This window comes from Tympanuchus pallidicinctus, unplaced genomic scaffold (assembly GCF_026119805.1).
Source record: "Tympanuchus pallidicinctus isolate F22 unplaced genomic scaffold, pur_lepc_1.0 scaffold24, whole genome shotgun sequence".
NCBI classification, from domain to species: Eukaryota; Metazoa; Chordata; class Aves; order Galliformes; family Phasianidae; genus Tympanuchus; species Tympanuchus pallidicinctus.
The window spans coordinates 9,520,475-9,536,862 of NW_026294741.1; the positions used below are offsets into that span (position 1 = coordinate 9,520,475).

At 52.5% G+C, this 16,388-nt stretch overlaps 3 protein-coding genes across 3 annotated transcripts; 2 read left to right on the forward strand and 1 right to left on the reverse strand.

Moving 5' to 3' along the window:
* Positions 1-1,433: 1,433 nt before the first annotated feature.
* LOC128083457 (C-C motif chemokine 5-like) lies at positions 1,434-3,383 on the forward strand. Its single transcript, XM_052688720.1, has 3 exons — positions 1,434-1,761; positions 2,241-2,352; positions 2,740-3,383. The coding sequence occupies exons 1-3, from the start codon at positions 1,686-1,688 to the stop codon at positions 2,825-2,827; spliced, it is 276 nt and encodes a 91-aa protein (XP_052544680.1). The 5' UTR covers positions 1,434-1,685; the 3' UTR covers positions 2,828-3,383.
* Positions 3,384-7,009: 3,626 nt separating this feature from the next.
* On the reverse strand, positions 7,010-8,680 carry LOC128083474 (C-C motif chemokine 4-like). The gene is made up of 3 exons (XM_052688747.1): positions 8,417-8,680; positions 7,878-7,989; positions 7,010-7,535 (listed from the first exon to the last, which is right to left on the reverse strand). Exons 1-3 carry the CDS (start codon positions 8,487-8,489, stop codon positions 7,451-7,453), a joined length of 270 nt encoding a protein of 89 aa, XP_052544707.1. The 5' UTR covers positions 8,490-8,680; the 3' UTR covers positions 7,010-7,450.
* Positions 8,681-14,228: 5,548 nt separating this feature from the next.
* On the forward strand, positions 14,229-15,740 carry LOC128083454 (C-C motif chemokine 4 homolog). Its single transcript, XM_052688710.1, has 3 exons — positions 14,229-14,780; positions 14,965-15,079; positions 15,372-15,740. The coding sequence occupies exons 1-3, from the start codon at positions 14,633-14,635 to the stop codon at positions 15,457-15,459; spliced, it is 351 nt and encodes a 116-aa protein (XP_052544670.1). The 5' UTR covers positions 14,229-14,632; the 3' UTR covers positions 15,460-15,740.
* Positions 15,741-16,388: the final 648 nt, after the last annotated feature.

Genomic DNA, 16,388 nt, shown 5'->3' on the forward strand with positions numbered 1-16,388 from the left:
CATTCACAATTGCAGAGAGAGACAAAGCGGAGATGCACAGTCTTGCTTTGCATCCCTACATGGATCTATGGTGTAAGCAATAAATTCATAAGTAGGCCTCTCTGAAAGTAATGCCTCCTATTTATTGCCATGGAAAAGACAACTGATACAAAGAGTACAGTAACACTATTTGATGGAGCAAATTCTCTGGTACAAAACACTATTTTTGACATAGTTATCACCATTAGCTGTGCATTTTCACCAGTGATTAGCATGAACCTGCATGCTGTGCTGGAACAAATCTACACACATGGAGGCAACCCTTTGTTTCACAGTTGCTATGAAAGCATTACTGCCAGGAAAACTTTGTCCATGCAGTGCAACTTTCACTGTGCTCACATGCACTGGTTGGTCTCCATCAGCATCCAGCGAGCATCAGTGAATGTCAGTGGGTGCCACTGTTTCTGCACAGAGGAGTTCAGTGACACACTTTGCTCCATCCAGCCTTCTGTGTCAGACACCGTTCTGTCAGACTGCCCGTCTGCTGCCAGCTGTCACACAGCAGCAGCACAAAATGGGGCACTGGTGAGAAGGTTCAACCCCTACTGCTGTACCACCAGCATCCACCTCTGATGTCGTAGGCTGACACCATAAAAAAGGAGGCATTACTTTCGAAGCAGCCCTCAGAAAGAGTCAGAACAATTCACTAATTGCAATATTAAACTTGGAGTCCCCCCTCCAACTTCACAAGAGTGGTTTGGGAAAGTTCCTGCAGCACTGCTTGTCCTCCCCTCCCATGGAGACATGGTGGTGGAGGGGATGCTGCCACAGGAGCAGAGCAGCAGCTCCTGCCACTTCCCACATCATGACAGAGGGGCTGTGGGAAGCCACAAAACTACAGGGAAAGGAGCTCATGGTGCCTCGTGAGCTGGATATGACTGAGCAACCACAGCCTTGAGCTGGCAAACGTGGTGCTGCTGAAGAGGAGGTAAGAAAGGGGAAATGCTCCCTATGCATCCTGGGGAGCCCATCACCTCGTGGTAAAGAGCCCCGTGACTGTGTGCATGCACATAGGTCATGGTTCTGGCACAAGAGGAGCTCCTGGGCTCAGCCTCCTGCATCCCACCCTGTGCTGAGTTGGCTCCACATCTCTGTCACAAGATGGTACTCAGAGCATCTAGGTGGGCTTCCCAGGGAAAGCCCTTCTTGGCTGTGCCCAGACCCACCATGGAACCCAGGGCTCTCTGGCTGCTCCCATTTTGAAGGACTGAGCACCTTTGTCCTCAAGGCTTAGGACCTTGGCATGAGATGGAGTTAGCATCCTCCTGGTCTGTGCTGAGATGCAGGGGATTGCTGGTACCTTGGTGAAGTGTGAACCCGAGGCTCAAAGACTGCTTCACATCCTGTCTTGAGCAGTGTCACCCTTGGTTGGGTGCTGATTTGTTCAGACTTACCCCACCTCACACAGCAACTATTTTGGTATTTCCTAAACCTGTTTCTTCCTTTTTTTTTTCTTCTTTTTTTTTTTTTTCAGCCTTTCTGAGGCAAAGGTGCCGTGACATCAGTTACACTTTGGAAACCCTAAAATTTCCCCTTGAAATCTGACTGGCCACCAGCCTGATAAAAAGCGAGGAGCATCCCAGCCACTCCACACCACGCCTGGAAGGATTCTGCTCTGCTCCTGCCTCTGCAGCTCAGCTCTGCCCATGATGACCGCTGTAGCTGTGCCTTTCTCCATCCTCCTGATTGCTGCCCTCTTCCCTCAGACCTCTTCATCTCCATGTGAGTACAGCATTGCTTCTCTCTTCTCTCCTGACGTGGGAGTTTTTCATTTTGGCGGGCAGTTATATTGAAACAGAGGGAAACAACAAGGTTCAAAGGTTGGAAGATTTTCATGCTTTCTTTGGACAGGTTTTCCTTTCTTTCTCCTTTTCACCCAGGGAGGCAATGATAAATTTTACCTTGCAAGCATTGAAGTTTTCAGGATTCATACCTCCAGTGTTGCTGGGCTTTAGGGCTGGTCCTAGGATGAGTGAGGGGACTTTCGTCACCAGCACTGAGGAAAAGAAGACTGCAAAAGCTCTACTAAGACACCCCCAGCAATGACCTCCATTACACTTTGGTGCTCACACCCATTTATTGATGACTTTCTGGGGAGATTGAATGAGAGTAGCTGCCTAAGGGATGGCTGTCCACGCTGCTATGGGCAGCACATTGTGGTGGACTCATGGTAGACTCATATCAGCCTTCTTCTCTTCCAGTTGGGGCTGACACAACTGTGTGCTGCTTCAGCTATAGAGTACGGAAGCTGCCCCAGAATCATGTGAAGGAGTATTTCTACACCAGCAGCAAGTGCCCACAGCCAGCAGTTGTGTAAGTACCAGATCCAGCTCTGGGCTCAAGGGGAGAATTGCTTTTCACTGGGAACAAGGGGCTGGTGGTGTGAGGGATGGTGCCTGGAGCCAGGGGAAGGGGCAGCCACCACAGGTCCCACATGCAGTGTGGGCTCTCATCCTCTTCAGTTGAGAAATGAACCCACCCTGGTGCTTGGGACAAGGCTTGGGAAGGATGTCCCGTGAAGACAGTTTGTAGCATGCAGGTTCTCCCAGGGTCCCTGAGCTCTCTGTGGTGCCTGGGTTCCTCTGGAGCTTGGGGATTTGTGGGAGGGTAAGTGACCCCTGCTGGAGCCAATGCTGGTCACAGAACAGGATGGTGGGTGCCGACAGCTGGCTCTGGGGCTGACACCTCCCTGCTCCACAGGTTCACCACCAGGAAGGGGCGGCAGGTCTGCGCGAACCCCGACGCCCGGTGGGTGAAGGAATACATCAACTTCCTGGAGCTGCAGTGAGCACCAGGACCCGAGGTGTCTGCCCTGGAGAGCCCTGCGAGTCTGTGCAGCACAGCCATGGTGTGGTCCTAGAAACCCCACTGCTGAGCACCAGGGCCAACAGACACCCCAGGGTCCCTGAGCTTCTTTTTTGTCTTGCAACAGCATCATCTATACTATACAATTTAGCCACCCTACCATGCAGCTGAGATACTGGGGACGTGTCTCTTGGCCTTTCAGGTCTGCTTGGTGCAGGCTGCTGTGAAAATGTCGTCTCCTCCTGTGCCTCTGCTACTGGAGCAGGAGGGGACTTTACCCTAAGAGCCACCTGTGGGATGCAGTCTGTCAGAACGAGGTGTGTGTGCTGTCACATAATGCAGGCTGACCTCCAGGCCAGCTGGCTGTGTCTTGCTGTGCTGCAGGAGCTGTGAATGAGATGCTGTGAAGGAGATCCTTCCCTAAGGGAGGAAACAGTACACTGGATATTTATGGGATGCTCATTCTGGAACCACACTTGTGCTCAAAACGCTGTGTCTTGCTGGTCCCAAAGAATAAAGTTTTCTATCTCTGTGTCTAAGCTCTGGCTGCATCCCCTCCCACCAGCCCCCAGGAAGGGCAGGGTGCTGAGTAGGCTCTGTGGGACCGTCCTGCTGCGTAGCTCAGCACCTGCCCACCCCACACTGCTCCTGGGCCAAAAGAGCTGGGAGGGCTCCTTGGACAGGCATGGATAGACACCACTTCCCAGCTGGGAATCTCTCCCCCTCCTTATCCATAAACCCATCCCTGCTGCATCCCCAGCTCCCAGCACAACCCGGGGCTCTGTGCCAGCCCTCCCCATCACATCAGGGACTGAGGCCCCTGGGGATTTGCCTTGGGGCTCTGTGGCAGTCATGCAGGAGCAGGGTTCCACTTTGGCTGTGCTCACTCAGTTGCCGCAGATGACATGCACACATCTTGTGAAGGAAGCCTGAATTTGCTTTGAAAAAGCGCAGTGAACCAAACCACACTTTGTCAGGCTACAGTTTGCATTAAAACTTTCTGATGTCTTTGTGGGTAGAGAATGAAATGACAGGGCCTGACCTGCTGCTGCCGCTGCTGCAACAACTGATCCCTAGTGCATCACAGCAAGCAGTGTCTGTTAATACCCTGAACTGAACAGTGCTGCAGTGCTGTGCAGATGCTGGGATTGCCCCCTGCCCTCCCCTCAGTCATCACCCCCTTGCCATAACCCTCCCTGATCAAGGAGCAGCCTGTTCTGCTGCACTTCCTCAGGAGTTGCCCTGAAGTTCCTGGAGGAGCTGGGCACCGGGTTTTCCTTTCTGGTGACACAATAAAAGGGGTCAGATTTGAAGGGGAAATGCTTCACGCAGAGAGCACTGAGGCCCTGGCACTGCCCAGAGCTCTGGGTTCTCCATCTCTGGAGGTGCCCCAGGCCAGGCCAAGAAGCAGCAATGGATGCTATAAGCCCCCATTTTAGGAGGTTTAGGAGGAAGGTTTCATGAGCAATGCAGAGCCGCCAGCATATGGCCATGCCTCCAGCATCACATAGGTCAGAAAGGCAAAACTCAGAAACACTGAGCTGTAAGGTCAGGTTCAAACCAACAGCTGAAAAAGAGCTGCAAGAAGCGGCTGTGGCAGGATGTGCTTGCCCCAATACAGCAGGGCTTCCCAGAAGTAACCACGTCCCCAGTCCTTGTGGTGAGGGCAGTGAGGGCAAGCAGCCCCTGGGGCTGATGAAGGGAGAGATACAGAATGGAGTTAAGAACAACAGGAGGGGACAAGTCTGCCTGGGGGCTGCTCACTGCCGGCCCCAGAGCTCTTCTGAGCTTCACTGGCACAAAGGGGACAGCCCAATGTGGTTCAAGCTCCCCAAAAGTGAGGTGCTTCGGCTCTTTGGGTGGCTTTCTGTTTACACTTAAAGCATTCCAACAGAACAGATAAATGAATCGTAGCTGACCACACAGTGCAGGAACAGTGCATTTGTCCGGGCTGTGCCTTCTCTCTGTCTCACCCAAAGAATGTCAATGGAAACAAGGAACAGCTGTGCAAGCTCCGAGGGCTTGGTGCTGTGCTGAGACTCAGCACCGTGAGCAGCTGCCGCACCTCCTGGGCACAGTGGAATCTCTGCCCTGCCCCGAGCCAGCAGGCAGCTGCCAGGTCCCCAACAGCACCCTGTGATGTCAAACCCTCCCTATTTCCCACTGCTCCCACTTGCCTCATCTCCCTGGTAGGAGCCCTAGCGTGGGCTGTTAAGATGAAGCTCCGATAGCTCCAGTCAGGAAAACGAAAGCAGAGGTTGTGGGAAATTCCTGTGGCTGCATGGGCTGCTGGCCAGGGACTGCCCCGAGAGCAGCCAGCTCTGCACCAGGTTCCCCCCTCTGTGCCGGGCCTGGGCAGAACCCCCACACACAGCCACCAGCACAGCCATCCTTTGTTCTCCTCAGCAGCTCAGGGCAGGGTCTGTGTGGGTGCCACAGGCCCCCTCCTGCACCAGGCACCTCTTCTCCATGCAAAAGGTGCTGAGCGCAGGTTTGGGTTCAGCAGAACCAAAACCCCACAGCTCCCGGCCCCACCTGCTCTCTTCCTGGATGAGGGAACGGAGTGCATCCACAGTAAATTTGCAGGCACCAACCTGGGGGGAACAGTGGGTCTGTCTGAGGGTAGCTAGGCCCCACAGAGGGATGTGGACAGGCTGATCAGTGAGCAGAGGCCAACGAGATGAGCTGCAACAGGACCAAGTGCTGGGTCCTGTGCTTGGGTCACAACTGCCCCATGCAGTGCTATGGGCCTGGGGCAGAATGGCTGGAAAGATGCATGCAGGAAAAGCATGTGGGGGTGTGAGCTGATACCCACTGACCATGAGCCAGCAGCGTGCCCAGGGGGCCAAGAAGGTTGAGGGAGCTGAGATGGGTCAGTGTGGAGCAGAGGCTCAGGGGAGAGGTCAGTGTGGAGGCTCAGGGGAGACCTCCTCTGCCTGGGGAGACGCTCCTACAACTGCCTGAAAGGAGGTGGCGACTGGAGGGTTGGGCTCTGCTCCCAGACGACAGCGATGGAGAGATGGTGGCCTCACAGTTCACCAGGGGAGGTTCAGGTTGAACATTAGGAAAAATTTCTTCTCCAAAAGAGCAGTGATGCTGTGGCACAGCTGCCCAGGGAAGTGTCCTTGTGCCTGTAGGTTTTCTAGAGCTGTGGGGATGTGGCACTGAGGGCATGGTGGGGTGGTCTGGGTTTGGATTTGGTGATCTTAGAAGTCTTTTCCAACCTTACTGATTCTATGTGATCCCAGTTCAAGACAGCCCTTTCAGCAGACTCTTCCCCCCATGATTATCCCCCAGCTTAAGCAGACACGGGCCCTAGCACAGGACAGACTTTTTGCTGACCTACCCAGCCTTGCTGAGAGTTGCCCCTCTCTGCCGTGCCCTCAGTGCAATGCTGGGACTGTGGCAGGGCTGAGCAGAGCCCAGGCCTTTCCCCATTTCCCCAGCCTTGGCAGATGGGAGCCCGTCCTGCTGCTGCTCAGGGCCCTGCAGCCTTCCTGCCTGCAGTCAGCGCTGCTGCCGGGAAAACACAGAGCTGGATGGAAATCATGAGGCAGCTGCGAGGTGCTTTCCCAGCTCTGGAGCTGCCAAGTTTGAGCTATAAGCTGTGGATTAAAAATATTAAACAATAGGAGAAATGTGTTTTGCATTAGGGAGAAGAAATACTGTCTGAACAGAACAGATGTTGTGCAGACACGAGGCTGTGGGAGCACCTCAGTGTGCTGAGCATGATGCAAGCATGCTCCCTTGCAACCCGCTTGCTCCTATTGCAAAGCCACACATGAGCCACCCGTGTGCCCTGTGCCTGGTGCTGGATGTGGAGCAGGGCTGGCTCCCATCTGCAGCCCTACAGCAGCTCTCCTGGTTTGTGCCCTTTGCAATGTGCCCATCCCCATCCCATCCCATCACACACATAGTGCCCACTGGGGAGCCAGGCATTGAGCTGGGGTGCATGAGGAGCCCCTCCTTGTCTGTCTGGTTCATAGGGGATGTGGTGGGGAAACAGAGTCAGAGGATATTCATATGTCTGTAGTGTGGAAACTTCATGGGCTTATCTCAAACCACTTCCCATCATCACATGCCATGTAGGGCGTGCTGATGGGCTAGTGGTGAGAGTTTGTTTCTGTGATGGTGTAAAGGACATCAAGGGACAAAAAAACAGAGGTTTTATCCACATTCTTTATTCTCCACAACACCTTCATACAAGTGAGCCGGAGCCACCCCTCCTTTGAAGAGGAGACTCTGGGCCACCCTCCCTTAAATGCCCTCCCTGCCACTCTCCCATAAATATGATCCAGATATGAGAATACTGCCTATCTCTTATGGTAATTTCTTAAATAATTTTAAATAACTTAGGAACAGTAGATGCGCCGTGGGCCTTTCTAGTCTGCAGGCAGGCAGAGGTGTCGAGCTACTTGCTGGGGCTGCAGAGTGGGCTGTGCTAACAGCACTGACATGAGATGTCTGTAGTCCCCATCCTGCAGTCCGTGGGAGCTGCAAGCAGGAGACGTGGGCTTATGCAGCCGTCCTGAAGCCATGCTCCATGTCAGGAGCTCGTGGTGATGTGGCTGGCATGGCAGCAGTGTCCCATCCTGCCTGGCTCCGCTCAGTCCCGCTTGGCGCTCCGCAGGTAGCTCTGTACCCAGGGGTCACTGGGGTTGGCACAGACTTCGCGCTTCTTTGTGACAAAGCTGTGGGATGAGACAGAGGTGAGACACTGAGGTCACTGCTCAGAGCAGGAGCCTGGGTTTGGGGTTCACAAGAGGTTCTCCACCATCCCCAAGCTGATGCTGCGTTCACCACAATTCCACCACTCCCATTCTTCTCCCACATCAATTCCTGCAGGAACACCCCTGGGAGTCCCCAGAGAGCATCCCTGGCCACCCCTGCAGGAGCATCCCAGCAGTCCCCGTGTCAGCCCTTTCCCCTCGGTTCCCCCTGCCTTGTGCACAGCACACCCGCAGCCCCCTCTCTCTGACCCGCAGCCCTCGGCCGACCCCGCACACCCACACCATATCCACATCGGTACCTACATGATGGCTGGCTGCGAGCAGCTGGTGCTGCTACTGTAGTGACTGCGGATGAGGTTCCGTGGGATCTTGTGTTTTATGTAAGAAGTGCAGCAGGTCGGGACGTCGGGTCCCACTGGAAGAGGCAGAGAGAGACAGCATGAGTGTGGGGTGAGCTCAGGAGCCATGCAGGGAGGAGGGAGCAGAGAACTAGGACAATTAAGTTTGAAAGATGCACTGGAGAATCCTACTCAGTTCCAGGGCAGAGACTGGAGTCTCTACGCTATGACCAGGAGCAAGGACCCCAGAATCAGAATGGTGGATGGATGAATGAACAGATGGACAGATGGACGGACGGACGGACGGACGGACGGATGGACGGATGGATGAATGGATGGATGGATGGATGGATGGATGATTTTCCAGTTTGGAGGTTCCTACATGAGCTGATCTAAGTGCAGAGCAGAGAGAAGCTGAAAATTCCCTGCTCTCTGCCTCAAAGGAGAAATGACAACAAAGGCTCAGAGCTGTTCTTCCTTCTCAAACAATGGAGCAGGACTCACCTGGGGCAGAGGAGGCTCGGGAGCAGGAGGATGCGATGAGCAGAAGAGCGAGAACAACTGCAGAGAGCTTCATCTTCCCGTCGGATGAGGGCTGTTTGAGCAGGACCAGGAGCTCAGGCAGATGCGGGGCAGTCTGCAGCAACTGGATGCAGATCCCTTTTAATAGGAAGTCCTGGAGTCAGCAGGGAGACGATCCAGTGGAAATTCCAGGATGATGACAGAGGATGTCACAAAAGTGAAATAATAAAAAAAAAGAAAAAAGAAAAAGAAAGGCAGAAAGAATGGGATGTAGTTCACACCAGAGCCAAGAATGCTGGGATACTAAGCTCTGAGTCAGCATTCGTTTTCGTTTTTATCAGCTCAAAAGGAAACTCGATTGTGCCAAGTGGCATGACCACAAAGAAGAGTTCTATTCATCATAATTACAGGAGGGATTTTCCCTATGAGTCTGGATAGCAAAAGAAACAATGTTTGGTTAAGATTACACAACTCTGGAAAAAAACCAAGCCCTAGGAGCACTCGTGCTGCTGTTGTGCGGGTGCTTGTCAGGGGTTTGCTGCACGGCAGCATGAGGAGCAAGGTGGGTCCGCACCACCGGTGCCCAGCAGGGAGCAGTGGGGTTGGGACCCCCCTACCTGTCCTGGATTGGGATCAAACCCCCTCAGGGGCAGCACACTGCACTGCTGAGCTGTGTGAGGTTCTGCCACCCCATTCCTAGCCTGCCCAGCTCTCTCTGCACAACAACACCACTCCTCCCAGCTCTGTGCTGTCTGCAGAACTGCCCGGGGTGCATGCTGTACCCTTCAGGTCATCAGGATATGGAACGGGGTTGCCCCCAGGGCTGCCCCCGTGGTGAAGCCAATGGGAGCCGTGCATGCAGCTGGCCATCAGCCCATATCACTGCCTGCTGCAGTTTGCCTGTGAGGATGCTACAGACAGAGCCTGGCAGAATTCAAAACAACCTCTGCTCCTCCTCCTGTGGGCTCTCAGGCTCTGCCTGCCCACAGCCCCCTAACAGCCATAGGCCACCACAGACTGCAGGGTCCCACTGACGCACCCCAGGCATGAGGTGCAGGAGATCCCCAGCACAGGTGAGGATGTGCTCACATGAAGATCCCTGCTGCAATCCACTTTCCTGCATGTTCAAACCCAACATGGAGTTCAGGATGTCGGTGTGTGCAGCAGGCTAATGTACCCCCACCAAAGCTGAGGACACACTGTTAATGAGCCAAAGCCTCTTTAGGAGCTGACAAAGGCATCAGGAAGGTGTGGGGCTTTGCTAGGCTCAGAGTGGGCAGGGCAGGGCTCTGCTTTCCCGGTGGAGCAGAGTAGATCCATATGGAGGTGCATGGCAGAACAGCAGGAGCTCCAGCCCTAGGATGAACTGCTGCAGAGTAATATCGAAATTCAGCTTTTTTGCCATGGAAATAAAGCGTGCATGAACAGACATTTGAGGCTTGTTCCCCTCTGCTTGCAACTCACGTGATAAGTGTGCACGGGGAAATCGCAGCCACCACACCCGCTGCTGGCTGCTGCATTTCCAGCGCAGGGGGGCTGTGGCTGGGAGCTCTGTGGCTAACACCAACGAGGGAGAGCTTTGCTCATGGAACTTCACACCTCCTGCAGCGACCAAGATGAGGGGCTGGGGCTTGCACTGTGCCGTCCTGCTTGGCACTGGGGAGGTGCAGTGGAAATACAGCGCAGCGCGGAGCAGTGCCCCCGGTGCAGAAGCACTGAGATGCTCAGTGGAAAGAAAGGAGCCATCGTTTATGGCTGTTGAATTTGGCCAGGCTGAGCTGGAGAGAGGAGGAGGCCCTGGAAGGAGCTGCTGCAACCACAGCTGATGCCAGTGCCACCAGCACAAACCTCCTGCGCCGCAGCCCCCAGCTCCCTGCAGCTCATCCCGCTGCCCTGCGCCCACTTTTGCTTCCAGCTCTCAGTTCTCTGCCCTGTGTCTGCTGGTTGCTCCACCCTAGGGCTCTCTGCCATCAGGAGGCTCCTGCAGCTCAAGCAATTTCCAGCCAATCTCTCTATCAAGCTTTCCCTGTTCCTGGAACTGAGCTGCTTTTATTGCTTTGGGCCCACCCAGCCATGGGCATGAGGTTTGTTTGGGTGTGGGGACAGCCATAAAAGAAAGCTACCATTATTCACTAAGGAGGATTACGGGGAAGGATGCTGCAGGGTGCACGGCTCCTGGCACAGCGGAACCCTGGGGGTCCTGGAGCTCAGCTCAGCCATCACACAGCGCCCCAACCCTGGAGCTTCAGGGAGAGCTGGGCTGCAGAACGGCTTCATGCAACTGTGGAACTTTCTTCTCCTCTTTGCTTGCAGATGCTGAGCGCACAAAGTCCAACGGGTTCATTGATAACCTGCCTTTACTTCCCACCCAGGAAGAGCTCTGGATTTTCTGCCTGCTTTTCCTGGGGCAGAAATCTTCCTGTAAGTCTGAGCAATGCATGTCCTAGGGCTCCAAAGGCACTGCAATTCTGTTTTCCCTGTTTCTCTCTTTGTCCAAGGACTGAGAAGAGGCCAAAGCGAGGTGGATTTTTTTTATTACACTCTAATTTGGTTTGAAATACCTTACATTTAATCCTCTTTTGTTTGCTTTATTTCAAAACAAAGTCCAGGAAAAATCTGAGGCATGCATAGAGAAGCATTAGTTTTCCCCTAAGTATTTTTCCAGAAACTGCCCCTGCTGGAAGAAGCATCCTGTGATGCGATACAGCCTCTTATCAGCACAGTCAGCTTGCTGAATCCTGTCTGCACGGCTGGCACAGGCTGGGATTCCCACCACGACACGATTTAGGGGAAACGCAAAGCCCGGAGCGGCCGCACAGCCCCCAGCCCTCACAGTGCTGCTGCTCTCACCAGAGGTTCCCATTGCAGTGGGTTGCAGGACATGACCTCGTGCTGAACATTCCAATATTTCTCCAGAAGTGTTAAGAATAGGGAAGAAAAGGATCTCTGGATGCTTCAGAAAAGCCATCTGCAGGCGAGCCCCGAGCAAAGGGAGATGAAAGTGCTGCAGGCTGTGCTGGGGGCAGTTTCCGAACTCAGGACAGCTGTGGTACTTCCTTCTCCAAATGAATGCCAACAACTCAGCGTTAAAAACTGCTAAAAACAGCAGCTTACATCAGCCTCATTTGCAGTGTTCCTCTTTCATCGGTCACATTAAGAATTTCCCTACTTCTGTTGTGAGTAAATGTATTTGGGGCCTTTTCTTTACTTAGCACTTTCTCCTGGTAGTTCCGGGTGCCAGCAGACAAGCTCCAACACGCAGCATTATCCATGCAAATTAATGCAACACCACTCATTGCTCCAGACGGCCCGTCCTGCTGACTCCAAGCATCGTCTGCCCATGGTGGGAGCATCGAAACCAGACGGAGCCAAAGTGGGAAAACATCACTTCCCACCACAGCCTTTCCTACACTAACCCAGTTTCCCCTCAGGAGCTCACCTTGACCCTTCCACAGCCATCCCTCCACCCCAGAGCATCATCAGGTAGAGGTCCTTCATCCCAGACCCCCGTGGCTTCTCATTTTCCCAAAAGGGGAAGAGTGAGAATAAATGACTTTCTCATTTCATCATAATGGGGTTGTGGGGGTATGGGCGAGGACATGAGGACACATTTTTTAGGCACTTGTTACAAAATCTCAGGGCATAGCTGATATGACTACAGCCTCCCACCTCTCTCCAGCACACGAATAGCTGGCAGGGTGGTGGTTCTGACAGATTTCTGGGGAAAAAACAGACTCTTAGGAAGTGAATACCCCACATTTGTCATTGTTTTTTGGCTTTCAGCAGTGGAAAAAAATTTGGCCTTTTCCTGGGCTCTGTAATAGTCATGCAATCATAGAACCACAGATTCACAGAATTGTAGAATGACTTGGATTGGAATGAACCTCGAAGATCTTGTAGTTGCGACAACTTATGTGGTCCAGTAGTGATAGGATGAGGCGAAATGGCTTCAAACTAGAAGGAGGGAGATTTAGGTCAGATGTGAGGAGGAAATTCTTCACCCAGTGAATTCACCCATTGAATTCTTCACCCAGTGCTGGCACTGCTGCCCAGAGCTGTGGGTGCCCCATCCCTGGAGGTGCCCAGGCCATGATGGGCAGCCTGAGCACCCGGCCCACAGCAGAAATGGGGCTGACTGGGGCTGTGAGGTCCCTTCCAACCCCAATCCTTTTATGACGTTATGATTCAGTGACCTAATTTTTCAGTGTTAATGAGATCTTTTATCTTCCCCACCACTTCTCCCACCTGCCTTGCCTACGTCATGTACCTTAGGGAGCAGGACAGGACCAGATGGCCGTAGGTGGCAAATCTCAAGACACGACCCAGGAACGCTCAAAGTTACAGTCACAGGGAACAGCTCAGAGGCAAACCATGCTCTTACGTATGTCTGCAAGCTGCATTCCCTGAGCAACAAGAGAGAAGAGCCAAGAAGAACTCAGAGCTGGCTCCTGGTCCAGCTGGCTGAGCACCGGCTCCCCGCCGCCTGCCGGGCTGCGGAGGAACGCTCTCTCCTCATCTTCCAGCTTCTGGGGGCTGAGCGCAGGCACAAGCAGTGACACATCACAAGGCTGTGCTCCATGTAACACGACCTGGGAAAACTGGAGAGTTGGGAAGGGAGGAACCTGATGAGGTTTAGCAACAGCAAGAGTAGAGTCTTGCACCCGGGAAGGAATAACTGCATGCATCAGTACAGATCAGGGGATGACCTGCTGGGAAGCTCTGTGGAGAAGGGGCTGGGGGGCCTGGTGGACGACAGGTTGGTCATGAGCCAGCAGTGTGTCCTTGTGGCCAAGAAGGACAGTCAAAAGGCTATGTCAAAAACTGTGACCAGCCGGTCAAGGGAGGTGATCCTCCCTCTCTGCTCTGCCCTGCTGAGGCCGCATTTAGAATATCGTGTCCAGTTCTGGGCTCCCCAGTTTAAAACAGACAGGGATCTTCTAGAAGGAGTCCAGCAGAGAGCCACAAAGATGATGAAAGGCCTGGAGCATCTGTCGTATGAGGAAAGGCTGAGTAACCTGGGTCTGTTCAGCCTGAGAGGAGATCAGTGTTTATCAGGGAGGTGAAAGGCAAATGGGTGAGGGGGCTCTTCTCAGCACTGTGTAGCAATGGGACAAGGAGGTGTTTTAGGTGATGGCCTAAAACTTGAATGTAGGAAGTTCCATACAAACATGCAAAAGAACTTCTTTATGGTGAGGGTGATGGAGCACTGGAACAGGTTGCCCAGAGAGGTGCTGGAGACTCCTTTTATGGAGGTCTTCAAGACCTGCCTGGACACCGACTTGTGTGACCTGCAAAGGGGTTGGACTCGATGATCTCTTGAGGTTCCTTCCAATCCCTGCAATTCTGTGATGCTGTTGGAGTTGGGGTTGCCTGTGAGGTAGGCTCCAGAGACCCCTTGGTGATGAGCATTCCATGGGACCCATCCTGCTCACATCTGGGACTCCCCTGTTGGAGTGAGATTTGGAAAACATTCATCTTCACAGTTCCTGGTCTTAAGGAGCAGTGTCTTCTTCACCCTGCCCATAGATCTCTCTCCACTGTAGCTGCAGTCACAGTCAGCATTCCTGTGCTCCATTTGGCTATGCACATCTTTGTGCCCAGCAATGACAAGCTGCACCTCACCTACCAGGAGTCACTGACATTCAAGCATCTAATCTAACCTGGACATTTAAGGTCTTCTCCCCAACAGTAGGGAATGTGCTAAGCAGGGGGTTGGACTTTACGATCCCCAGGAGTCCCTTCCAAACCCTACAATTCTGTGACTCTGAGACTCATGGGACATGGATGAGGCAGGCATCTCCACATTGTGCTGCTGGGTCAGTGGGGGCTGTGCAGATCTGGGATGGAAGCAGAAGAGACCTCAGCCCCCTTTTTCCTAAGCTCAGTGTTCATCGTGTGTGCAACTCCTGCTAGGATGCACTGTCATCTCTAAGCAGCTCATGCAGGTTAGGTAACACAGCCCTGTTGACAAATGCAGGGACCTCCAAAGCGGAACTTCTTACTAAAGGAAGATGCACGAGAGAAGCAAAAATAGATATGGCGATTGTTTCATATCCTGTGCCACTGGGGAGGCTGTGGCCACCGCATTGTTCCATCATGCGACCGTGCTGCGATCAGCTCCTTCTCAGGGGGAAATTCCACCGTTCTACGCAAGCAGCTGCCCGGAGCCACACACCCTATAAATTGGGCAGTTGCTGAATGTCTCAGCATCACAGAGAAGAGAGACCTCCGAGCTCCACTTGCACTCTCCAGCTCCTGCCACCACTCCCATCTGACATGAAGGTCTCTGTGGCTGCCCTCGCCGTTCTCCTCATTGCCATCTGCTACCAGACTTCTGCTGCACCAGGTAAGTCCTGGCTCTCCAAACCTCTCCAAATGGGGACCAGGGAGATGCTGCTGCTGGGACAGGATCCTCCCTGCCAGCCCTTCTACCACGGCTCCCTTCCCTGACCCATCAGGGCTCTGCTCCCAGCTCCCTGCCACCTCTCCCTGCCCCATGCCCCTGCTCACAGCCTCCTTTGCCTTTGCAGTGGGTTCCGACCCGCCGACCTCCTGCTGCTTCACCTACATCTCCCGGCAGATGCCCTTCAACTTTGTGGCAGACTACTACGAGACCAACAGCCAGTGCCCTCGTGCTGGTGTTGTGTAAGTGTCCCCCTGGTCAGAGGGCTCTGCCTTTGGGCTGAGGATTCCTCTGCATTTTGGAGTTGGGAGGGAACAACTCCTTTCTGGGGGAGTAGGATGGATGCGCACCCAATGGGTGCAAGGGGATGCTGGTGGGGCTCACACTGGTCCTGCCCCAGGGCTCTGCTGCCCGTGTGGCCAGCACCATGCGCCCAGATTGTGCCGACTATCAGCAGGAGGGGGTGAGGAATGGAGGAGGGGTCGCCTCCATGCAGGACTCTCCCATGGGATCTCACCTGGCTGCTCCCTGCAGGTTCATCACCAAGAAGGGCCGCGAGGTCTGCGCCAACCCTGAGAACGACTGGGTGCAGGACTACATGAACAAGCTGGAACTGAACTGATGCGCCAGGATGGGATGAGCAAGCAATGGCCGGTTGCAGGCCCTGCCAGAAACGCAACCGTGACATTGAGAGCTGCCCAAGAGACTGAAAATGTCCCCGAATCTGCTTTACTATTTATATATTAATTGTTCATAATGGAAGGGAGCAGGTGAAATAATACCACTCCAACCAAATTGGAAGATTATTTAACAGATATATATTTTTTTAAATTAAGAGTTATGTTTGGATTATGTTTTCTGTATTTAATGAATTGTATTTTTGATATAATATTTAATTCAAACGTTGAGAAATAAATATTTTTTTTAAGAAATTTCTGTCTTTGCTCTGTTTGTGTTGATCTCAGCTGAAATTATAATTGTGATGACATCTTCATTTTTTGCCCAAGGAGGCTGTGGATGCCCCATCCCTGCAGGCATTCAAGGCCAGGTTGGATGTGGCTCTGGGCAGCCTGGGCTGCTGGTTGGAGACCTGCACACAGCAGGGGGTTGGAATTGGATGAGCACTGTGGTCCTTTTCAACCCAGGGCATTCTATGATTCTATGATTGATTCTCTTTACTAAGCTGGCAAAACCCCAAAAGTTTCCCTATCTTACGTTTTGCAAAATAAGCAAAAGAGAGAAAGAAAGAGGAAAAGGAAAAGGAAAAGAAAAAGAAAAAGAAAAAGAAAAAGAAAAAGAAAAAGAAAAAGAAAAAGAAAAAGAAAAAGAAAAAGAAAAGAAAAAGAAAAAGAAAAAGAAAAAGAAAAAGAAAAAGAAAAAGAAAAAGAAAAGAAAAAGAAAAAGAAAAAGAAAATGAAAAGAAAAAGAAAAAAAAAAAGAAAATGAAAATGAAAAGAAAAAGAAAAAGAAAAAGAAAAAGAAAAAGAAAAAGAAAAAGAAAAAGAAAAAGAAAAAGAAAAAGAAAAAGAAAAAGAAAAAGAAAAAGAAAAA